Source organism: Melanotaenia boesemani, chromosome 12 (assembly GCF_017639745.1).
Source record: "Melanotaenia boesemani isolate fMelBoe1 chromosome 12, fMelBoe1.pri, whole genome shotgun sequence".
In the NCBI taxonomy this organism is placed as follows: Eukaryota; Metazoa; Chordata; class Actinopteri; order Atheriniformes; family Melanotaeniidae; genus Melanotaenia; species Melanotaenia boesemani.
The window spans coordinates 31,947,137-31,972,416 of record NC_055693.1 but is presented as its reverse complement, the minus strand read 5'-3'; the positions used below and the strand labels follow the sequence as shown (position 1 = coordinate 31,972,416).

Sequence of the window (25,280 nt, the reverse complement as noted above, 5' to 3'; positions counted from 1 at the left end):
ATTATTTTAAGTCATACACGATCAATATTCTGAATTACAACTGTTCTCTGAGAGAACATGTCACGAAAAACGATTAATTGTTTGTTGCTTGTTCTCGTCACTAAGTTTTAACTTTTATTTTTAAAGCGAGAGTCAAAACTTCCGTGATTAGGGTTATTTTTTTTACTTGACACCCCTCTCGCTGTTTCTCGTGAATCACGTGGTAAGACAACAAAACGAACGCACCTCCTTCCCCCAGTTCACTTTCAGACAGCTACTGTTTCGTCTCGCGCCTGGTCGCTTTTTTTCTTCTGTTTTTTTTTTTTTTTAAACTTAATTAAAAGACAGCAACGATTAGAGTAAGTAGTTTTTTTATCTCCTGTATAAGAACCAGATAAAACATGGATTTGTTATGTTGTGTTTTATTTAGACTTTAAACTGCTCATTTTCTCAGTAACCTGTATAATTCAGTGTCTGTATTTCCTCTAGAACTCAGTCGTAGCCTTTTAGCTAGCTGAGTGTTTAGAAGCTTTGTTGAGAAGCTCCCTGTTTGTTAAAATTGTTGGGAAAACTGGTTAAAACGGCTTTATGTTGGCTCGCAGATGGCGCAGTGGCAGGAGCTGCTGAGGCTTGACTCTGTACTCCAGGACCGGGTGAGGCAGCTGTATGAGGGGCAGCTCCCCAGAGAGATCCGACACTGGCTGGCTGACTGGATTGAGAACCAGGACTGGTAAAGAGAAAAATAAATTGTGGACAGTGAGGACTCTAGGCCCTCTTACAACATATATATTTAAATAGTTTAATTTGTACTAGGCTTGCGACAGCACCCGCTGCCTGCTGAGTAAACTAGATGCTCTTTCACGTCAGTCTCCAGAAGTCTCCATAACAGCAGAAAAAGAGTCGCTGTGGACAATTTTTATTTTTTTTATTTATTCATTTAACCAACATGAACAGCATATAAAAGTGGCATAATAAAGTCTTATGAAAAGATTAAAACCCAGACAGACAAGATACACAAGATACACATAAAAGAAAAAATATATAGCTAAAAGATAAGCAAATAACATAAAATAAAATTTTGTTAGGGTTTTTCCAAAAAGATTTAGATCCAGAGCTAAATTTTTAAGGTTACGGGAATATTTCTTGTCCATGAAATTGAGAGAGGAGAGAAGGAGACAGAGTTCTCCATGGAAAGCATGGACCGAAGGTCGGGTTTTTCCCATTTGCGTTTGTGTATGCCGAATTTCCAGAGGATTATGATGGTGTCAGTAACCTGTTCTTAGTTTTTGTCCATCAAGGAAATGCCAGAGATTATGTCCTTCAGTGAAAAATCGGGCAAGTCCATCATTTTGGGGAAAAGCTAGTAATGAATGTCCTCCCAAAATGTTTTACTGTACACACATTCAAAGAAGAGATGATCTGTAGATGCTATGTAATTTTCACAAAATACACAACAGTTAGAATCAAAACCAAAACTACGTCTTAGAAACTCACCTGAGGGATAAATAGCTGACAACGTTTTAAAGTATACCTCTTTAGCCTTCTGATAAATGGGATATTTTAAATAATTAGTCTTCAATTTACAGATTTCATGACTGAAAAATGTTGTGAAATCAAGAATCGTGGAAAGTACCTGCCATGAATTGCATCAACAAGTAATTTTCTTAATACTGAATTGGGAAGTTTGGGACCTACAAAATCATATTCATTTAACAGAAGACTGGGGAAACTGGGATTATTGCAGGATGAATCTTGAAATAAACTGCATGCTTGTATAATGATGTTAGGAGGGATTGTCTTGGAAAGATTGAGGAATTCTTTTGGAGTCTTTGGCAAATCAAATTTTGCACAAAACTCAGTATAAGATCTGAGTTCCTCTCTGTTATTTAGAACGCGCATCACAGACAGTTTTTTATGAAACAGTGACTTGCCTTTCACAGTGACAAATCTATAGGAATTTTACGAGGACTGAAATTAATTAATTTCCAGTACAGTAATACTTGTTGATGAAAAGAGGATAAGTTTGCCGGTAATCTTCTAAAATCAAAATCACATCAAAGAAATAAATTGATTCCATCAGATTTCTGTAAGATGTAATCTGGTATAAGATACCAAAAACTATTTGAATTATTAAGAAATGATTTTAGCCAGTTTATCTTCATTGCACCATTCAGACACTCAAAGTCGAAGACTTGCACACCACCTTCTTCATAGGTTTGGACCATTTTCCCTTTCCTTATGTTATGAACTTTCCTATTCCATATGTAGTTAAAATGAATTTAATTAATAGTTTTAATAGCTTTGGGTGGGATGCAAAGAGAATGCACTGGGTAGATAAGCCTAGAACAGGGGTGGCCAACGTCGACCCTCGAGAGCCACAGTCCTGCAGGTGTGCTGGAGCAGGGAAATCTGGAAAACCTACAGGATTGTGGCTCTCAAAGACCGACGTTGGCCACCCCTGGCCTACAAATACTTTACAACTTGGTAAGAAAGATTCACCCAAAAATTGAGAGATCCCTGTTACACAAGTTATTAAGACGTAATTTGCATATATTCAATTTTTCCCAAATATTTAGGTTTTCTAGAGTCTCTGTTTTTGGTAATATGCATACCTAGATATTTCACTGTGGATTTAACGGGGATATTATGCACCAATGTTAAAGGACAGTCTTTTAAGGGGAGAATTTCACTTTTATTAATATTTTATTTCAAACCTGATGTTTTGGAGAATGCGTCAATTATTTGCAAAATTTGTGGAATTTTATCAAGATTGTTCAGAAAAAGTGCAGCGTCCTCAGCCAGTTGACTAATGACAAGCTGTTCTCCTACAATAGAAAGTTTATTAAAGTGTTTAATGAGATTAGAAAGCATTTCTGCAGCTGCAATGAAGAGGAGAGGAGAGATTGGACTGCCTGTTAATCATGAATGGAACGGCCTTTTATCAACCCAGAGTATCTGAAATTATTTGTTCTATATCAGATTTTAACCTAATTGCAAAGATATGAGTTAATATTTTATAGTCATTGTTCAGAAGAGTTATAGGTCTTAAATTATCAGTAGTTTTAAAATCTTGAGCAGGTTTTGGGACGAGGGTAATTACAGCTTGCTTCATCGAGTGGGGGAGAACACAGTTATTAATGATGTCATTTGCCAGATGAAAGAAGGAGTTTTAAGATGTTCCCAGAAATGTTTATAGAAGTTAGCAGTTAAGCCATCGCAACCTGGTGCTTCATCTGGAGATAAGCATCCCAGAGCCTTGTCTAATTCTGCAGGGCAGATATCTGCATCACACCTCTCAGGGAAGAAGTCATGAATTTTATGGATCCATTCCTGAATATTTTGAAAGAATAATTCTGAATCTGAGTTAGAAAATAAGAATGAGTAAATTTCCTTGGAGATTAAGCTAGGAACTGTACATTCTTGATTTCCAATAATTAAAGAGTTGAGGGTATTCTTCTCCTGTCTTTGTCTCTAATCTGCAAAAATAAGCTCTTTCTTTTTATTCATTGTGGCTGACAGTTTTCCATGTTTTATGGCTATTCTCCAAGCTCTATACTTAAAAAATTCCTATTTAGAGACAAAGCTAGACAGATACTCATTTTTGTTGTAACGTTCCCTATCCATAGATTTAACATTAAGAGTAATTAAACAGTGGTCAGTTAAGGGTGCGGCAGAGATGTGTGTATCTAAGTGAAGATTCAGAATAGCATCAGTGAACAGCCAGAGTACGAGATTTAACTGAGGCGTCTGGTTTAAACCGTGTAAAGCATTGTTCTTGAGAGTGTGAGATTCTCTACGGCTCTACTAATTTGAGATCTACACAGAAGTTATACCACGGTCTGGGTAAATACTCGATTCTGATTGGCTGGAGGGTGTCCATTAAGAAGTGATAATGGACACCTATGAAAGAAGTGCCGGCCAAATAGCCTTATTGCTGTAAATTATTGCACTGACTAAACGGTAGTTGGTAACCGTGGCAACAGAAACTCAGACGCGCCAGATCAGAGCAGCCTGCAGGCTTATTGAACATGTGGAAAACTATCTGTCTTTGACTGTTTGAAATAAAATGTTGCATCATCCTCTGAACACACACAAGCTGTAAGAGCTGCACACACACCCTCTGAAATGTTTGTGTTACGTAACATAACGTTAAGCAACCGTCTCCCTTCTCTCCACTGATCAGGTCTAATACAACAGTTGCAGCCAACCGAGCTGCAGGTTCTGTGTTAGAGCCGGTTACCTTGGCAACGCGTCACAATGAAATAGTCCACTCAGCCGCTTCTTGTGAAAAACTTACGATTTTACCGGTAAAAAACAGCATTAACACATTAATAATTTATTTAATATTTTTTTCTTTCTTAATGGACCATGGTATAAGTGGGATAATGCTGCGTCATTCATTTATTTATGATAATGGCCACCTCGTCAAGCATTATGCCTTACTTATGCAACATGTGATTCGGACTATTAGCGTGATATTCAGAAGGCTGTCTATCCAACCATTCATCTTGAACCATATTAAAGTCTCCTGCTATAACTGTGTTATCTGTGGGGTATCTCATGCATAGGTCTTTCATAACCTCTGAGATTTCAAGCAACAGGGATTTGCTTTGGTTAGAGTTGTTAAACCCATACAGATTACCTAAAATAAACATGGACCTTTTTAAATCAAGAACACAAAATGTAATGACCACAATAATTTTTTACAATCTAAGATTTTACCTTGAAGGTTATTGAAAAGAAAACCAACACACAAAATATTGTGTATATTGATTATGCCAAAATTTCTCATCTGTTTCAAGAGAATGTGTCTCTTGAAGGAAAATGCATTCAGCTCTGGTATTCTTGCAGAACAGAAAAATAGACTTCTTTTTTATACTATAACGAAGACCTCGTGCATTTAAGGAAACACATGAAAAGTTTAAGTTAAATGAAGACATAAAAAGATTAGAAATAGGAAAGTTAATACAAAAGCTTCTTAAAAGCAAAAATTACAGAAGGGTATTGGAAATGAAGAGCTACTTCTCAAAAGCCTGATAGAAATAAGTGGCCAAACCATTATTAGCTGAACATAGAAACAAATGGAAACACTGTACCTTACAGAATAACCAACCAAAATTAGTCTCAAACAAGAGAGCCTTAAAACAAACACACACCCTGCCTACTTTGGAAACAGTAATGAATCTAACACTAACAGAGGGTCAGATGGACCCAAAAGGTAACAACAAAGTAGGGCACCTGAGTGTATCAGCCATCTTAGCATTCCACAAAATGGCGTTGAGAAAATCTCTGTCTGGAAAGACTCTCACACCGTTGATGTATCCAATGGGGCCTCTGAAGTAGGCGTTCTTTCCTTCTGTTTGGGCTTCGGCTATTTATGGCCAGATGGCGGATTGGGTCTCCCGGTCGGACTTGCAGTAGTCGTCCTTGAAATGAATCCCCAGGTTTTTTGCAGATCTGAGAATTTTTCATCAGCCTCCAGATGTTGTCTCGCAGATTCACAGTGAATTGTATAATCTCCTGCCGATGTTTCCCCTCTTCTCTTTTCCCCTAATCGGTGAACAGTATCCACAGTGTACTCCAGCGAAGAGGCCGACTGAGGAGCGATTTAGGCCAGGATGCTGATCACTTCTTTGCGGATTTCCTCGTCATTTTTCTCCTTCAGACCCTGCAGCTTCCAGTTCCACCGTCGTTGGTACTGCTCCAGTTCTAAGATTCTCTCCTTCAGATCTTCATTTGCTTTATAAGTAAAGAAAGATCTTTTTCTAAAGCTTGGAGCTTGATTTTACAGTCTTAAATCTGTTCTGCATTCATTTCAACCAATTTGGAGATGTTAGCCACCATGATGGAGTTATCACGAAGTTGCGTGCCAAAGTCGTTCATCTTGCTAGATAACTTGTTGATGGCCTCAGTTACAGCTGCAAAGGCAGAGTCGTCGGACTGAGAAACTATTACCTTGGTCGGAAGGGCTGGAAGCTTAGTTGGGGTGTTTGGAGGAGGTTTGCGCTTGGAGGAAGCAGACGAGGTCTCCATGGCATACATGTGATCGTCCAGAGCAGCAGATGCTAACGTTAGCTTACGAGCTACTGTTACCATGTGACATTCCAGTCGAGCAAGAGTCAACAAAACAAGTCATGTTTTTTGTGCTTTGTTTTTTTGAGTGGTTATAGGTTTCCCTGCCACTCAAAGAGAAATTCGGGCTACAACAGGTTCTAGACGAAGGTTACAAAATAAATGGGACCAAAATCAAACTGATGCAATCCTTTGTTTAAACGTAGATTTTTTTTCTCCACTGCCTGTCAGGGGTTCAGCAGCTGTGGATGAAAACAAAGCCAGTTCTTGTTTCCATGCTCTCCTTGGTCATTTGGAAGAACTGTGGAACCGTTCTGTCCAGGAGAACAACATCTTGCAAGGTCCAGATTTCCTAGGGATGAAGCACTACTTGGTGGTAGGGTACAATATTATACGCATGGTAATTTAGTGTTTCCTTGCATCTTTCTTGTAAGTTATGTGTATGTATACCTTTCTTAGGAACATTTTCAAGATAAGCCAGTCAACTTGGCCATACTTGTTTCTGAATGCCTAAAGGAGGAAAAGAAAATCCTAACTTCTGCCAATCCTGCAGAGGTGAGAAGAAATTGCAAGAATACCCATGTGCTTGTCAAACTTTTCTGATTTCATGAAAGAAACATATTTTCTTTGGTTAGTTTTGCAGCAATCCAGGGATGCAACAAAAAAGGAGGAAGCTGGACAACAACGTTGCTGAACTGAAGATGGAAATTTTGGTAAATTCTCTTACACTTTAGTTTTCTTAGCCTCCCTAAAAAAAGTTGCCTCATAATTGATTATATTTTACTCTAACGCAGGAAGTAAAGAAGGAAATCAAGACACTGGAGAGTCTTAATGAAAAACTTGACTTCATACAGATGACCTGGCAAAACAGAGGTATGGCAGGAGATAACAGAAGAGGGCAGTGTGTTTGGAGTGAGCTCATGTTTGTTTGACAAATATAACTTGTTTGTTTTCACTAGTGGAAAATAATATCGGACTGGCCCGCTCACAGGCTGTTGTGGAAGAGGAGTGTCTTAAGCAGGCAAACTTAATCACACAAACAAAGCAGGTACTGTTAATGCATGCCACATTTAGAGCTTTTGTTTATAGAGCTAGGTCACTGACATGCAGCAGGTGATGCTCTAAAAAAATCCAAATGAGTTTGGATGTTGTAGAAAATGTAAATAAAAACAGTTTGAAATGATTTTGAACTCTCATAAAGCACCGTCTTATTCTCAGTAGAATATTCATTCATTCATTTCTGACACTGGTTGGTGGCAGTAATGCACTGCCATAAAGTTTTTGGCAGCCACCAAAAAAAATACTCACAGCCTTTCTTCAAAAGCTCTCGCCATCTCTACATTTGTAATCCACCACGTTGTCTTCTTCTTCTTCCTCCTCCTCTTCTTCTTCTCTGGCTTGTTCCTTTCGCTGGTTGCATGTTAGCTATACTGCTCAACACTGACTCAGCGGTTTCCGGTGGTATTTCTCCGTTTGCTGCGTCAAGCAACGGATCGGCGAGGTCCATAAAAAAATTATGCATATTAAGTATAAAACAAAAGGAGCACCGTAGAAAGTTAGAGCCTTTTCCTCCATTTCATTCTCCTCCCGGTTCCATTGCCTGGTTCCATCTTCCTGATGTATTCATGGAGCTTGGATGTTCATCTTGGATAGAGGCCTTGATGCTCACTAGTCCCTTGGCCTCCCTCTTAGCACTTAGTGTATAGCCTCTGGACACTGGAATTGGGGTGGATCCCTCCATGCATGGTGAAGAGCTTCCGTGTTTTAACATCTGTGGTCTGAACTTCCCCTTTGGCCAGCTTATTATCCCAGCTAGGGATCTGATCACTGGCAGGACATAGCTGTTAATTGTTGGATCTTGTTCTTGCCATTGAACTGACTTCTCAGGACTTGCCTTACTCGTTGCAGATGTTTGGCTGTGGCAGCTTTTCTTGTGGCTTCTTCGTGGTTGCCATTTGCTTGTGGTATGCTGAGGTACTTGTAGCTCTCCTCAACATCTGTTATTCTGCCCTCTGGGAGTGCAGTGCCCTCTGTATGGACAACCTTCCCTCTCTTTGTTACCATTCGGCCACATTTCTCCAGTCCTAAAGACATTCTGATGTTATTGTTGTAGATCCTGGTGGTGTGGATCAGTGAATCGATGTCTCGCCCACTCTTAGCATACAGCTTGATGTCATCCATGTAGAGGAGGTGACTGTTGTTGTTGGTGTTGCAGATTGTGCTGCAGCAGATAGTGAACATTTCCAATAAGGCAGCGCAGATGGTGGCGACTCTGACAGATGTGGAGCTGCCTGAGTGGAAGCGCCAGCAACAGCTGGCCTGTATTGGAAGTCCAGAGGACCTCTCTCTGGATCACCTCCAGAAGTGGTAACTAGGAATTTGCGCTTGACATCTTGACATTTCATATTTCATTGATATATAGCAACTTCACAGTCATTATTTGTGTTTACTGAAACACCTGTATGTGTTTATGCTCCACATGCAGGTTTACGACTGCTGCTGAGGTGCTACTCGGAGTGCGCGAACAGCTTCTGAAACTACAGGAGCAGAACAACAAATACAGCAGCGCTGATTCTTCCAGCCCCACTGCTTCAATTGCTGAAATTGAGAAATTTGCTCTGTCCTTGATCACAAAACTTCTCACAAAGTGAGACATGACATGATCATTCTGTTGTATATTGTAACATAGAAAGTTAATATTGACTGCTGTACTTTGTGCTTTGCAGTGCGCTGGTGGTAGAGAAACAACCTGTCATGCACAATTTTCCATATCGACCTCTAATCCTTAAGACTCGCGGTCGCTTCACAATGACTGTAAGGTAAGGCTGCTATTGAAACAGTTAAGGAGGAAGAACACCTAACTAACAGGGTTTCTAAATTATATACTTGGTTCATGTGTTTTCAGTTTTTCTTAATGTTTCTTCAAGAAAACAGCTTTTGGGCTGTTTACTTTAAACCTGGATGTGACAGACACTCACTGACTACTTCAGTCTTCACCTGTTGTGATACACAGTGAGGATTTCTTTTAACTGGTGCAACACTACAAATATTTTGCTCCTGTAATCTGCAGTAAAATTATGCTTTGAGCTTCACATTTTGCCCTTTTAAATGACCATCAAAATCCAGTATCTAGGAGTAATCAGATTATTGTAATCTGATTTTACTTGCACTTCTAAAATGGGATATTTGAAGAAATCCTGGTCCACATTTCACATCCATTATCGGATTTTTTTCGGAGTACTTGCATGTGTAGTGATGTAACTTTCTGCTATTTTCAAAATATCCGGTCGTTGTTGAACATGGCTACACCCGTGGTCCTAGCATCAGCTGCTAATGTGGGAGCTAATAAGCTGAAAAATAGACTAATTATGAATGCTTCACTTGTTTATACACAGACATTCTGCTGCTGCCAACATGTTTGTCTGTGTTCTGCTCATGTTGTGATGCAGGTTTTATGCACATACGCAGATATAAAAAGACTAAACAAATCACATATGCAGGTCTACATGCAAAAAGACTTGGGGGTTATTTTTATCTGATTTGTCATAATTAGGTAACTGCTGTTATCTGGTAAACGGTATCAGATTATGCTTGTCTACATGACCACTTAAATGATCTGATTACTGCAGATTTTTGGTGTACATGTGAACAGGCTCAGTGACTAAATGTTTTATTGAATCTATTCTTGCCTTTTATGTCTATTAGCAAGAATCACATCTTCTTAAAACATTCTTGTGGGGTGTAAAGAAAATCAGTTAAAAAATGAATTTATTCAGTCTTGTAAATGGCCGTATCACAGCATAAACTGTGTTGGTGCAATTCCGTTCTTTTTCTATGTTAGGGTCAATCTGAACCCCTCTCCTGACTTGGACCACTGACCGAGGTGTCCAACATCGGTTCCTGAGATGTTTATCTGCATAACCTCTGTTAAAACATCTGGAAATGTGCTCAGGTTCACTTTTGTAGCTTCTACTGTAGCACAGCTTCCCATCAGACGTTACTTTACTCATTCTTAGATGAACTGGGCTGACGTCCTCTGGTTTTCACTAACAGTAATGTGGTTTTCTTTTAGGAGGAGTTAAACATTTTTCTACTGTGTTCCAGGTGAATTTCTGTAGTAATCTCACACATCTCAGCTTTCTTTTGAGGCCTAGATTATACATATATCCCGTGTAGTTGTGAAGATATACGCTGCTCAAAAAATAAAGGGAAAACTAAAATAACATCCTAGATCTGAATAAATGAAATATTCTTATTTAACACTTTGTTCTTTACATAGTTTATTGTGCTGACAACTAAAATCACACAAAAATTATCAATGGAAATCAAATTTATTAACCCACGGAGGTCTGGATTTGGAGTCGCACTCAAAATTAAAGTGGAAAAACACACTACAGGCTGATCCAACTTTGATGCAATGTCCCTAAAACAAGTCAGAATGAGGCTCAGTAGTGTATGTGGCCTCCACGTGCCTGTATGACCTCCCTACAACGCCTGGACATGCTGCTGATGAGGTGGCAGATGGTCTCCTGAGGGATCGCCTCCCAGACCTGGACTAAAGCATCCGCCAACTCCTGGACAGTCTGTGGTGCAACGTGGTGTTGGTGGATGGAGCGAGACATGATGTCCCAGATGTGCTCAGTTGGATTCAGGTCTGGGGAACGGACGGGCCAGTCCATAGCATCGATGCCTTCGTCTTGCAGGAACTGCTGACACACTCCAGCCACATGAGGTCTAGCATAGTCTTGCATTAGGAGGAACTCAGGACCAACCTCACCAGCATATGCACAGCACATGGAGGGCTGTGCGGCCCCCCCACACCATTACTGACCCACTGCCAAACCGGTCATGCTGGAGGATGTTCAGGCAGCAGAACGTTCTCCACAGTGTCTCCAGACTCTGTCATGTCTGTCACATGTGCTCAGTGTGAACCTGCTTTCATCTGTGAAGAACACAGGGCACCAGTGGCGAAGTTGCCAATCTTGGTGTTCTCTCTGGCAAATGCCAACCGTCCTGCATGGTGTTGGACTGTAAGCACAACACCCACCAGTGGACGTTGGGCCCTCATACCACCCTCATGGAGTCTGTTTCTGACCATTTGAGCTACACATGCACATTGTGGCCTGCTGGAGGTCATGTTGCAGGGCTCTGGCAGTGCTCCTCCTGTTCCTCCTTGCACAAAGGTGGAGGTAGCGTCCTGCTGCTGGGTTGTTGCGCTCCTACGGCCTCCTCCACGTCTCCTGATGTACTGGCCTGTCTCCTGGTGGCGCCTCCATGCTCTGGCCACTACGCTGACAGACACAGCAAACCTTCTTGCCACAGCTCGCATTGATGAACCGTCCTGGATGAGCTGCACTACCTGAGCCACTTGTGTGGGTTGTAGACTCGTCTCGTGCGACCACTAGAGTGAACACACTGCCAGCATTCAAAGTGACCAAAACATCAGCCAGAAAGCAGGAACTGAGAAGTGGTCTGTGGTCACCACCTGCAGAACCTCCTTTATTGGGGGTGTCTTGCTAATTGTCTATAATTTCCACCTGTTGTTTGTTCCATTTGCACAACAGCATGTGGAGTTGATTGTCAATCAGTGCTGCTTCCTAAGTGGACAGTTTGATTTAACAGATCTGTGATTGACTTGGAGTTACTTTGTGTTGTTTAAGTGTTCCCTTTATTTGTTTCTCATTCCAGGTTTTTAGCAAACCTTTCTGATTTCAAGTTCCTGCTCAAAGTCAAGCCTGTATTCGACAAGTAAGTCAAAGAATATCTGTCATTTACCATATAAAGAAGAATTTTGTGTGTGTATGTGTATATTTATATTTATATGTGTATGTGTGTGTGTGTGTGTGTGTGTATTTATGTATGTTTGAATTAAAGATGTTGTCTTTATTTTGTCCCGTCTAAACAAGGGATGTTGAAGAAGCCAGTACAGTCAAAGGGTAGGTAAACTAAGAACTTCCATGTCAACAGATTAATTCAATATATTAAATAAAAATAGAAAATAGAGTATTTCTGTTGTTGTAGGTTTCGTCTCTTTGACTTCACGAAGGTTGACAGTAAGGTGTTGGACGAGGACGTAGCAGGTGGAGGGTTGATAGCAGAATTTGGTCACATGGTATGTAATCCTTTCACACCTAGTCAGAATTTTTAGTTGTGTGTGTAGATCATATCACTTAATGAGCATACAGCTTTTTATTTTATGAAAGTTATGTTCATATATACCTGTTTACTCAAATATAGCTCAGTAGAATGTTTTAAACAACATTCAGGTTACCATTTTTTCCTTACAAATGTCTTTTTTTTCAGTCACTCAAGGAAACAAGTCCAAGAAACAAAGGGTCGTGTGAGGTAATAGAAGACATTTGTTTGGGACTAGGTCATTTGTCAGACAGACTTTTGTGTTAGCTGTCCTCAGAAAATCTCAGATTCAGGGTAGAGGCCCTCCCTCTCGCTAAGACAGCTGGTACTCTAAAGCAGAAACTAAAAGAATAATTTGGGATGTCATGATTACTTGAAATCACAATAAATCACAGTATTAAACTGTTTATCCATTTTTTATACTGCTTATTCCATATTAAGGGTCATGGGGGAGTCTTATCCTATCCACACAGTTACTAGCAGCAGACTGCTGTCTCAGACTGAGGAAGTCATTTGTCCCATCAGACTATATAACTCTCTGGAGGGGAGGGGGAGAGAAGACAGGACACTAAAGAACTTTGAGCTGTATTAAAAGCTGAGATATATATTTATCTTTTTATTAAGTATTCTATTGCTATATGATGACATATTTTAATAGTATGGTTGGTTTTAATGTATGTGTGAAGCAGATTTTAAGGATTTTTGGGCTCTAGTGTCTTATTTTTAACAGTAACTGGACAGGAAGGATGGGTTGGAGAGAGCGGGGAATGACCTGCAGCAGGGGCTCCAGGCTGGGATTCGAACCTGTGCCGCAGGTTCTGTGGGGCTGTAGCCTCTGCAGCCACCCATCAAGTATATCTCTTTATTAAATGCCGTGTTTAAGATTCCCCAATATCGGCACTTCCCAGAGCAGTTTATGTCTGAACCATATTGGAAAATCAGCGAAACTCACGCACGGAAACAAAGTTCCACAACGTCTTCGTGTTGCTGCTTGTGTTGCTTTGTTTTTGTTCCGTGTGATTTTCAGAGGAGGCGTGTTAGAGCGGGAAAGGACAGCAAAGGAAGAGTTATTCCCTCCACACAGATTAAACCATCTTTGTGGGATTTCTTTGAAAATAGAAAACAATAACCAAGGTGTCATTGTGGATGACGGCTCACCAGCAAAGCATTACATAAAAAAAAGAAATACATCCAACGTTTCATCACCATCAGCTTTGTAAATACTCTGTAACTTAATCTTCACATAATGCTGAAATGAAATGTTATTGTGTCTTTTACAATTTTATAATTATATATGACTTTGGGTGGATTTATAGCAGCGTGACGAGTTAAACAGCGTTCACTGAGCGTTACATTATACAGATGAGACAAAAGACAGTGTGTCTGTTTTAATGGATAGTTTCTCTGCTCAAACATGATCGACTCAGCATGAGGTCTATGGTCTTTATTTTCACAGGTCCAGTATTATTTATGTCTTAAACAGTGGCTATTCTGCAATGGAACGACATGATGTAGGTGTTATGCTTAAAGACCCAGAATGGAAGATTGCGTATGCCCAATGGCGGTGTTGTATCGAGGCCAGTGTCACCATTGAGATCCCTTCTCCCTCCAGTTCTGTCAAAGCTCCACTTCATCCATCAGGATGTGTGTCTCCTGCTAAAGCCAACCAGCCATGACCTAGAAGTTTGAAAATTTCACTATTTATTTAATAAAAGGTAACAAGTGTGCAGCATTAATTTCAGAGTTGCATGAATCCGTCTTCCTTCCAAACACAGGGAAACCATGACAGGGAATTTCCAGAGGGAACCGATCTTCACTGGGAAACTGTTCATAATACAACACCGGGTTCCAACTCGAGTCTTACATATCCGAGTCGGTTGCCAGGACAACTGACTATCCAGCCTACTCACATAAAGTCAAAGATTTTACACTTCCGGGTTATAACAAATAACTTTCCCTTGAGCAAGGCCATTAACCTCTCCCAACTGCTGCCTGGGTCCTAAAACATGAGAGCCCAATAGTACATCTATAGATGGGTCAAATGCAGAGCTGAATTTCCTGTTTGGGATTAATAAAATAAAAATGATCATTATTATACATAAACTTGACCCAGAATATATCAGCCTGACCTTTACTGGAAGGAGAGAGCTCAGAGAAGAGACAGGATGAAATGGTTGCTGAATGTTGTTTCTTTAAGCTTTTCTTTTTTCCTCTTTTCTCTATCAGAGTCGTCTGGGAGTCACCGAAGAGCTTCACACCATCTCTTTTGTGACACTGTTGCAGCATGCTGGGCAAAGATTTAACATTGAGGTGAGCACCATTCAAGTTTCTGGCATTTCATTTTCGCAATGCAGTTCAAAATTTAAAAAAAATTCTTGTTGCTAAACTTTAAATATCAGTTAAATTTACTAGAAGAAATGTAACCAGATTTATTGACCGCTCTCCTCTGGTATTGGTGCAGACCACCTCTCTGCCTGTGGTCGTCATCTCCAGCACCAACCAGGTGCCCAGTGCCTGGGCCTCCATCATGTGGTGGAACCTGGTGTCCTCTGGCACACCAATGGTGAGTATCTTCTGCTAAGCATGACTTCACCAGTCGCTCTTCAACACAAGCTGTTTTAAAATTGTTCTGTTGTGTAGAACCTGCTGCTGTTTGCCAACCCTCCACTGCTCACCTGGCAGCAGCTCGCTCCGGTTCTCAGCTGGCAGTTTCTGTCTGTCGGGCAGCGAGAGCTGGACGAAGACCAGCTCTCCATGCTGAGAGACAAACTTGTGGGTGAGTATTAACAATGTCTTCCACAGACATTCTGGAAATATGATTCATTTCTTCCTGAAAAAGATGATGCGAGTTAACCTACTGAGACCTGAGCTTTAGTTTGACTCTTCCAGCTATTTAGGGTTTGAAGAACCAATTAACAGAATTTTATTTCTGATTGTACATTTTTTATGATTATTCACATTTTATTATATATGATGTAGACATAAATTTAATTTAAATTGAAGAACAAAACTTCTTCGTACACCACCAAATGCCAGTGTAAGTGTTCAACGGGTTCCACTTACAAAGAAGTTAGTAATATGGTGCCGACAACCAAATATGGGATGTCCTCGTATGAGGACGCTAGGTCTCAGGAAGTTAAACTGGTCGTGTATTTAACCATAAAGTATCTCAGTTTGCAAGAAAGTCTAAGCTTTCACATAATGTTAATATGTGTAATATAAGAACCAAATGTAGCCCAACAGGATGTTAACTTTAAAAACAAACCTTAACGAATGGTTCTGTAATTAGCCCTGGAGGTTTTTCTACTCCCAGTCTGCAGCACACTGACATTTTAAACATTATTTTAAATATTCATTAAATGAAAAATACTTAGATAATACCCTGAGGGAAGCAAATAACTTTAAACAGCAAAAGAGAGGAAAGATGACCTTATGAAACAACAAGAATGTGTAAATCTGATCAAAAACAGCTTTTTATTTTTGCCGTTTTTAGATGGGCTTCTGTTTAATATTGGCCCTTTTACTTGAGTTTTAATCCCTGTTAATTCAGAATAAAACTTAAATCCTCTTTAAAATGACCTTGTAAACACCTGATTCAGAATGAAAATGACCATTCTGAATTAAACTTAAACTCGAAGTAAGTGGCTGGTTTATTTTTTTATTTTTATCTTTCTGCTGGTCGTTCTGAGCATGCTCGCTCCCTCATCCTGTCGCCATGACGATGCGGTCCACTACCTCCACCTCCTCCTCAGCTGACCGAAGTGAAGCAACATGCTGGTATCGAGCTGCTGCTGCAAAAACTAGAGTCACAATCAAAGTGAAAAGGGTTCTTATTATGTGGTCTTCCATGTTGTAGACAAAATAAAAAGAAGCAGGAGCTGGACTTTTTTTTACTTCCGGTAGACGTAAATGCGTCACGTCCGGCCCGTCCAGTCAGAACCCTTCCCATCCCCGGATCTTAAGCAGAAATGAATAAACGCGATTAAACGTGTTTTCCATGTGAACTGCAGTTCAGAATTATTATTCCCATTTAAACGAGAAGGAGAATATCTGAATTCTGAATTATTTAAGTCCATGTAATTAATTCTGAATTTAAAAACATCATGTAACTGTGGCCACTGTTGAGGTGTCTAAATAGCTCCTTCTTATTTTTAGCAGTGGTGTGATCACTGGTGTTTAGTTGGAAACTGTCAGAGCTATGGTTCATGCATTAGAATAAAGTCATCAAAAGATATTTAGTTTAATGTGTAATAAATGTAAAACAATTTGAGCTCTTTGGTTTCTAGTCATGTGGATCTCTTGGCAATGCACGGCGACTTCTTGGGAATCATACTGTGGTTGTTTTATAGAGTACAAGACGCTCATTTTGTTTAGTTTCCATGTTCAGCTTCGCTAAACAGCGTCTGAGCACATGTATGTTGATGAGGATAAATAAGCAATTCACTTGTTTAATTTTTCAGTGTTTGCATTTTGCTCATTATTTGATAAACCTTTATTGTCTCTTTGGTTTCATTACAGATGATGCTGATGGTTTGGTGCACTGGTGCATGTTCAAGGTGAGCGCTACGCAATGTTTTAATCCACTTTTATACAACTGCTTCATGGTGGATTTATGTGTGTGAGTGAGTGAGAGGTTTAACTGAAAGTCATCACTATGTAAGAAGGTTAAACTGTTTATCTTTATGTTTAGGACTCATGTGGGTGGGTCAGGAATCCTTTCTGCTTACAGTAAAGTAGACCTGCTCTCATTAGTATTAAAGGCCGTTAGTCTGTCTTCTTATCTACATAATTTTGTATTTATTTGACATCTCTTCGTCTGTAGAAATATCTTTATTTATGCTAGATGTTGCTGCTGGTGTAAGAGGGATATATTTTTTTTATCATTCATATCAGGCTAGGTGGTTAATTAAGTATTTTTCCATGTGGTGCACAAATATATGTACACTCCTCAACATGTTGACTTAAAACCTGTTGTGTTCCAGGATGAAGGTGCCTGGATTTGGATTGATGCGATCCTGGATTTAATCAGAAAACATTTGGCTGATCTTTGGCGGGATGGGTAAGAAATCATCATCTCATCAGTAGCTGGGTTTATTTTCACTAGTGAAACAATTTAAGACAATCTTCTTAACATTTGTTAAGGAAAAATTTAAAAAGAACAGAAATAATAACAAATGATACTCCGTAGATGAAGTAGTAGTCCTAACCGTACCTAACAGGAATTACTAATGCCTGGGAATATCTGGAATATTAAATCCTGGGAAGACGCCTCTAAGCCATATAAGTTAGTGAGTCTTGTAACTTTAATCAGGTCAGACATAAAAACCAGACATGTATTCGATTTTTTCTTCTTTTTCTTTTTTCTTTGGTCATTTCCATTCATCTTTTCTTATTCCCATTTTCTTCAACCCCATTTCCAAAAAGGATATAATGGGGTTTAAAAGATAAATTTAAACTACAGTTATTTGATAATCTCATAAACCAACATTTTAATCACATCAGAACAGAGAACAGATGTTGTTATTAAGACATTTTGTAGTAAAATATTTCACGGAAGATATTTGTTCATGTTAAACGGCAGCAACTCGTCTGAAAAAGACTAAAGAGGGCAAGAAAAGGCTGTAAAGTAAGCGTCACTAAATAGAAACCTCTGCAGCAGGTTCATTTCCAACAGCTAAGTGAAACGATTGCATTTTTTAACAGAAAAAACACTAAGCCTTCGAACATCCGTCATCTACACAACATCACATCATTTTAATTCTGAATTAAAATGATGTGATGTGTAGATGAAGAAATCAGGTGGAATCTCTGTGTGCATGGGATATGGTTTAAAAGTCCCATATTATGCAAAACTCATTTTCTAAAGCTTTTCTAACCATCGTATGTCTCCTCATAGCCTGTGTATGAGGCCCAAAAATGAGAAAATTATGTCTCCTCTCTTACTTAATTGCTCCACTTTTTAGCAAATGTAAGTGTGCTCAAATAAGTAGTCTGAGATTTTTCCCTTTGTGACCTCATGAAGGTAAATAACCTCTGCCCTTGTTAATGGATACTGCCATTTGGGGTAACACACTTTGAAAACAATGTTGTTGGACCTCTGACACCCATATGAAGTTGTTGAAAAAATGTATAATATGGGACCTTTAAAATCGGTATTGTACACCAGGATCTTGATCCATTAAAACCAGACATGATTCTCTACTGGAAACCACTGCATGGACTCAGGAAGACTTCCAGAAACCACTGTTCACCCTGAAATCCACAAATGCAGGTTAAAGCTCCGTCATGCAGAGAAGAAGCCAGATGTGAACTGGATCCAGTATTGTTTTTTTTTTTTTTTTTTTTTACATTTTTTAGAGTTGTCCAACATTTTTTAAATATCGGTTTAATAAATGTGATTAAAAAAATTAAGGAAAAAAATCCAGCTGCAGTAAATTTTGTTTGGTTTACCTGTAACTAGTGTCTGGGGATTATAATTTAGGGGAACTGGATGGGTATTCGGTTGCAGTAAACTCCATTTTTGTCTTTTTCTGAAAAAACAATTCAGGTCCATCATGGGTTTTGTAAGCAGGCAGAGGACAAAGTTTCTGTTGCAGAGTAAACCCGCCGGTACCTTTCTGATCCGCTTCAGTGAGAGCAACAAAGATGGAGCCATCACCTTCAGCTGGGTTGACCACTCCAGAGGGGGTACGTTTCTGAACGTGTGTGCTTATGGACAAATTTAAAAACTTAATATAAACACAGACCAATGGAAACCACTGTCCACTAGACACATTCCAGTTTTGGTCTTCCGGTTTAACGTCCTCATTTTTGTGTGTGCTTTCCCTGTAGAGGCAAGTGTGCATGCAGTGCAGCCCTACACTAAGAAAGAGCTGCTGACTTTGTCTCTGCCAGACGCCATTAACAACTACACCCTGACAGCCAATGGAAAGAGCAGCAATCCTCTGCTCTACCTTTACCCCGACATCCCCAAAGACACTGCCTTCAAACAGTACTACAAAGTCCCTGGTACTATATCCTGTTTTCATCACCTCTAAAATTCATAACTTTGCTTTTCAGCAGGTAAAATGAGATGAATTGGTACTGTACAAATAAAGCTGAACTGAATGATTTGGTATGTATTTGTACAGAAAGTTTTAATTTGCTGCCATTGAAGGAAATCCAGCTCCTCACACTTTCATGTTTAATTCCGTTTATTTTGTTTCTGTTGTAATCCTAATTTTCACTCTTTTTGCAGTGTCAACAGCAACGAACTACATCAGAAAGACAATAGTTGTTATTTCAGTGTAAGTTAATGGAAAACAGAAATGCTTTGCAGCACTAATGTTAGGCCAATGTTGCTCTAGACTCGTCCACAAAAAGGAATTATGTGTTTGTTTTTTACTTTTTTTCTTTTTTCCAACAGGGATCCTACACCACCTTCATCTCCACCCAGAGAGACGTCCATGATGGATGTTGATGCCGTGCTGGACATAAATGTGGGTTTGAAGTGTTATGCCCTTCTGTCACAGATAGTTTTCTAACATTTGGGCCAAAAAACTGAATCGTTGTGCTGAAAGATGTTAAAATGCTTCGTAAACAGAAGCAAACGGCTCTTTCCTTCTCTCACAAGACACCTGAGCGCTGTTCAAGTATTATTATTATTATTTTTCTGATGCAGCATTTTTTAAACAAAGTTTTATTTACTTTTTTTTGTAGGCAGACTTGTGCCGAATGATGGAGGAGTTTGACTGCGATTCTTTCTTAGCTGAATCTGATGTCATGTGGCCAGAGTGTCCAAACGCCTTCTCAGATCCGTCTATCACCGGAGGCCAGCTCTGCTGATCCAGTCAGTCAGTCCTAAAGGGATCCGAGTTAACACTGTCATATCAAAGACAACATAGTGGGGCACATAGAACAAGTAATGGGTGTTTCAAAGGTTATTTTTGTTTTGTTTGTTTTTTGTAAATAAGAATTTATCTTAATAACCTACCTGGTTAAATAAAGATTAAATTAAAAGCTAGAACTTTTCTGAAGAGGTTTTAATGGGTGCGGATGCAGCTACTGCCTAATGAGAAATACCATGGTTGCACGTTGGCTGCCTTAGCAAGTTATGGGGCAGCCATGATGGAAATTGTATAGAAAATGTCCTGGACTGCTTGCTATGAGTCGGGGGAGAGGTCCTGCACGCTGTCCAGCTATCAAGAACTTTGAGCTTTCTGCTTTTTGAGCGTTTTATCAAACATTTCCCCGACTTGCATCCAGAAATTTGTAATAGAAACAGAAGTTTCTATTAATTTTAATCAAGAAAAACACTAAAGGATCACATGACATTGACTTTAACCTGCTTTAGGTGGTTTGGAATCATTTGGACTGGAATGGCTTAATTTCTTAAGTCTCTTAAGGCTGTAAAAACATTTCTTATTATTTATGAAAGTCTTCTTAAAACTCCAGTTTTGTTCAGAGAAGGGGGTATTTCCCTACCTATAATCAAGAGTGTAACTGTAATTGTTTTTACACTCAAAAATCATATTGCCCTCCTTTAAAACTTTGCTCCGCTTCTCCAGTTTAGTGTTGCAGGTTCAAATCTCCTGGGCTCCAGTTTGGTCTCTTTCCCTCAGACTCGGACTCATTTTCTGCTCTTTCTAAACTTCTGCTCCTGGATATCTTTTCCTCCCTCTCAGGTTGCTGAATCAGCTATCTGTCAAACGTCCTCCAGCCAATTAAAAATACAAGATAAATGCTGACCGAGCAAATACTCCCCGCCTTCTTCAGGGTGTGCTTGTTTTACTCAACACAGGATCTACATCAAAATAGCTGACTCCGTATTTGATTTTGTTTAAAAATCTCTCCAAGATGTGACATGGAAGCAGATCCTGTGGGAGTAATGGGGTTGAAATTTTGGAGATAAAAGTTAGTTTCATGTTTTATATTTTGTAAGAAAGAAACAAATTAAAATGTTTTATTTAGTTGACAAAGCGTCGTCATGGTAATCACACTATGAGTTGTACACTGTGATAATTCTACTACATATTTAACAGCCCTATAGGAATGACGATCAGCACCGTATGCAAGCTAACTTATCGTAGGTTAATTCTATGGTATCATAAAAACAGATTATATCTCAATTTATGATTTCTTTAGCTTTATACTTGGCATACAGGACGACTGTATAGGTACCGTTAGTTTTTAGATGAGTACTTTTACTGTGAGTTAGTAAGTCACTGTTTTCTTTTTAATAAAAAGAACATGTGCATATATAAAAAAAAATTTAGAGAAAAATAGAGATTGCTGGTTTGGGTTATCAATACGTGATTACTAAGTAAAAGGAGCGCACCCTGAAAAAGGCGGGGACTATTTGCTCGGTCAGCATTTATCTAGTATTCTATTGGCTGGAGGATTTTTGACAGACAGCTCATTCAGTAACACGAGAGAGAGGGAAAGATATCCAGGAGCAGAAAAAGTTTGAGTGAGAGGAAAAGAGACCACGCTGGAGTGCAGGAGGTTTGAACCTGCAACATTAAACCTGAGAAGAGAAGCAGAGTTTTCAAGGAAGAATGATATATTTGAGAGCAAGAAGGGACCTTTTGAGTGTGAGAGCAGAGTTTTGAGAGAGCAATATATTTGAGTGTGAAAACAAGAAATGTTGCTCTCAAACTGAACAATTACGCTCTTGATTAAAGAGGGAAATGCCCCCATGTTCTTGAGTTTGTATTATTTCATTGCTCGGATGTCATTAGTAATGTGGGACAAAGTGAGGAAAGAATTGGTGAATATGCAGGTGGGTCAAAAACTCATGTATTTTCAAGTAAATTCAACTGGAAAATCAGGAACATCAGTCATCAGTATTCTTTGTTAAGACTCACTACACACACAAACAGTGTTACTGGATAAACAAAAGGAAAACATTTTCATCCCAAATGCAACAAATTACACAACCCTATGTCCTTTAATCAATTTCTTATTACTTAGAGTCTCTGAAATAAATATATATATAATGTTTCTATTCAAAAATGCTGCCTTTAAAATATACATTTAGAATACAATCGTTCTCTGGGTTCAGAGGAGCTGCATAAATCCTGCTGATGAGCTCGCAACAGTCAGGAAGACAATCTGAGTATGAGCTGGTATGTGGAGATCAAACAGGCCCGAGGCTGCAGAGACACATGAAAAACATCTACACTACGTTTCCACACAGCTCACTATCTCACAACATCAACACAGCGACAGCATCCCCCCCAAATCACACTGGCTAGAGGTGAACAGAAGCTGAAGTGTAACTAAACTAATACACTTTGATACAATCCAAAGAATAACAACGTGGTTTACAGTGTCAGCTGATAATAAATACTGTAAACACTCAACTACAGAGGTTCAGGTATTGTATCATTGTTTTAAACAGTATTGCTAAGCTCACAAAAACAACACAGACACTATGATAAATGCACAAACATAAAGCAAAGCACACCAAGCACAACAAAATGTTTCAGAAGCCTGAGCCTTAGGGTTTAGAGTTGATCTAAGCAAGCTCAAAGGTCCACAGCAGAAGCCTGAAGTGGCCGTAGATGTGTGCAGCAGGTCTACAGGAGGCTGTCCAGGTTCTTCTCTGAGCTGTGCTTGTCATCAGGAGCAGCAGGTGGGCTGTACTTATCATGATAGTCCTGCATGATGGTGACGACATCATGGTGGCCAAACTGCACGGCTTCATCCATCGGAGTGTTCCCCCACCTGAGCAATGAAAGCATTGATCGTATTTAGCAAACAGCATCATCTACACTCTCCTTAGTCGAACATGTAGCTTCTACTAAATAAAATCATGTTTTATAGTTGAATGGTTTTAAGTCGTGTAGTTTTAGCATAACATGCAACCGCTTAAAGTTTACTAGAATAATTTATATTATCACAACATCATTGTCATGGGTTTAGTTAGCAAATCACTCCTGCTTACAACTCCAGAACAGAGGGGGTAGTAGTGAGTAGATTCCTAAGCAGGAGTGGTCAAACATGTGTCCTGACCTAAGAGCGGTCATTTTGAAATGTTTGTAAAGATGGACAAAATACCCCCAAATTTTCCCATTTATACAATACTATAAATTTATGGTACTTTCTTACCAATACAGATACTTTTGCCCTGTACAGCAAGATAATCATGACATCTGATAGCCTACCGTAATCATGTGACATGGAAGGAACACACTGTGTCTGGGCTCCACATGTAATTCTAACCAAGTCCTTCAGATTTTGAGGACATTTCTTGTGCACAGCCCTCTTTAGATCAAGAGCTGAAGAGATCTGGAAAAGCATTTGATGAAGCCAATTATGGCTCTTAAATTAACACAAGGACACATTTTCCACACCTTTTGTGGATTATTTCTCTATATTCTTTTTACCATGACTAAAGTGTAAAGTGTGTGACTAAACCATAAGTGATTTAATGAGCCATTCACCGTTACACTGTACCGGCCGTGTGTACTTAGACTTGCACGGCTTAATTTCTGAGACATGACTACCATGTTTTTGAATGGTCATTAGTGACTGTTGGACAGGGACACACAAGGCCCTGCAAGGTATTTTCAAGGAGTTGACACCTGTTGAAATTAAAATAATATACGTTGGAATTATTCCCCAGAATTGGTAGAAAAAAGACAAATTTTTGATGAACATTCTACTGGTTGTAGCTATAAAAATCCAAAACCAGGGAATGGCTCTTACAGGAAAGCCCGACCCTGAATGAACGAATGGACATCATAACACACATTTACAATTTAAAAGCCTTTGTCCATTTTAAGTTGGCGCAATTATCCTCTTACTGGACAAAATGGATTCACTATGTTTTGCAACTCTGGCCTGATTTTATTCTTAGATTTATTTTAGAGAAAATGCTACTCCCTATTTAGGCCCGAGCACCGAGGTGGTGCGAAGGCCTGTTGAAACGCAAGCGTTATTATTCTTATTCGTCCGTCAAATAAATTGCATTTTTGGGGGCCTGAACATGCTCCAAAACTCACCAAATTTTGCCTACTCCCCCCATTGGAATGTGAAAAATTTCGTATTTTGGAGTGCTCGGGACTGTTCGGGCAAAATTGCACGAGAGCGCCACCTATTTATGGTGCCCCGCCACTGCATGTCATCAATCTTTATGAAATTCGCTACACATGTTCTACATGCTCGGGCCAACTAAAAATCCTCTTGGAGCACTGCCCTAAAAAAAAACAGGAAATCGGCCATTTTGGGTCAAAGTCGCCATTTTGGCGTTTTACTGACCTCTCATTTGAACGAACTCCTCTTGGAGATATTATCGTATTGACACCAAAATGGCCCAGGATCTTCAGAAGGCATGTGTGATCAAAAGTTATCAAAAAGGAGTAAGGGCGTAGAGGGGGAGTGGCCTCAAAGTTTGATGTCCCGCCATGAAAGACGAAATTGATATAACTCCCACATAAAACAACATATCTGAACCAAAATGATACTAGTCCCATCCTCAAGACATCTACGGGGTCATTATTGGATTATGAATAGGCCACGCTCCCTGTCGACAGGAAGTCATGTTTTTTACTCCAAGACCCACCTCTCTGACTTTTTCAACACAACCGGGGTCAAACTGGGTCAGACACCTGTAAACAAGTTAGTGATGATATCCGGTGAAAACGAGACCGTGGCGCCATGGCGAACTTCGATAAGACGCCATGACATCATAAATCAATATAACTCCCTCAATTTTCACCCAATCACTATCAAACTCACAGGGATTAGTAATGGTCCGGTCCTGCACAGACCCATATGACCACTTCCGGTCTTTCCCTAAGCCCCGCCCACTTTCAACAGGAAGTGCTTTTTTTCAGTTGCCAGGGTCCTTCTCCTCAGGCATGAACTCCAGACACTTGAAAGTGCTTCACAACAGGTCAAACCCCTTCATGATACCACAATAAAAATCTCAAGATCCTTTGCCAAACGTAACCATGGTGAATATTGGTCCGACGCCGTCAAACAGGAAGTACTTGTAACTCACCTGTTGTACCATCGATCTTCACCAAAGTCGGCAGGAAGGATTGAGACAGACATGGAACTAAGCCAAATTGACATATGCTGGAATAGTTGCAATATGGCTCTATAGC

General features: G+C 39.6%; 2 protein-coding genes across 6 annotated transcripts in view; one reads left to right on the top strand and one right to left on the bottom strand.

The window, feature by feature from the left end:
- The first annotated feature begins 319 nt into the window (after positions 1 to 319).
- Positions 320 to 20,196, top strand: LOC121650098 (signal transducer and activator of transcription 1-like). The gene is made up of 24 exons (XM_042001408.1): positions 320 to 338; positions 582 to 709; positions 6,283 to 6,427; positions 6,511 to 6,606; positions 6,687 to 6,764; positions 6,846 to 6,924; positions 7,011 to 7,099; positions 8,267 to 8,418; positions 8,537 to 8,698; positions 8,778 to 8,870; positions 11,740 to 11,799; positions 11,958 to 11,987; positions 12,073 to 12,163; positions 12,355 to 12,396; positions 14,413 to 14,496; positions 14,648 to 14,749; positions 14,827 to 14,962; positions 16,705 to 16,742; positions 17,169 to 17,245; positions 18,734 to 18,873; positions 19,018 to 19,194; positions 19,424 to 19,472; positions 19,592 to 19,664; positions 19,885 to 20,196. Exons 2-24 carry the CDS (start codon positions 582 to 584, stop codon positions 20,008 to 20,010), a joined length of 2,247 nt encoding a protein of 748 aa, XP_041857342.1. The 5' UTR covers positions 320 to 338; the 3' UTR covers positions 20,011 to 20,196.
- A 1,751-nt stretch (positions 20,197 to 21,947) lies between these two features.
- Positions 21,948 to 25,280, bottom strand: part of glsb (glutaminase b) — a 43,391-nt gene continuing 40,058 nt past the window's right edge. For all 5 annotated transcript variants that reach the window (XM_042001410.1, XM_042001411.1, XM_042001413.1 and 2 more), the window contains one exon: positions 21,948 to 22,893. In XM_042001410.1, coding sequence (XP_041857344.1) covers positions 22,746 to 22,893 — 148 coding nt within the window. In that variant the 3' untranslated portion in view covers positions 21,948 to 22,745. The remainder of the gene's footprint in view (positions 22,894 to 25,280) is intronic.

Bases quoted from the DNA above. Each gene is read 5' to 3' on its own strand.
- LOC121650098 (XM_042001408.1), top strand. From the start codon at position 582: ATGGCGCAGTGGCAGGAGCTGCTGAGGCTTGACTCTGTACTCCAGGAC. The intron at 7,100-8,266 runs GTACTGTTAATG...TTGGTGTTGCAG, and splicing joins TAATCACACAAACAAAGCAG to ATTGTGCTGCAGCAGATAGT. The intron at 11,800-11,957 runs GTAAGTCAAAGA...CGTCTAAACAAG, and splicing joins GTCAAGCCTGTATTCGACAA to GGATGTTGAAGAAGCCAGTA.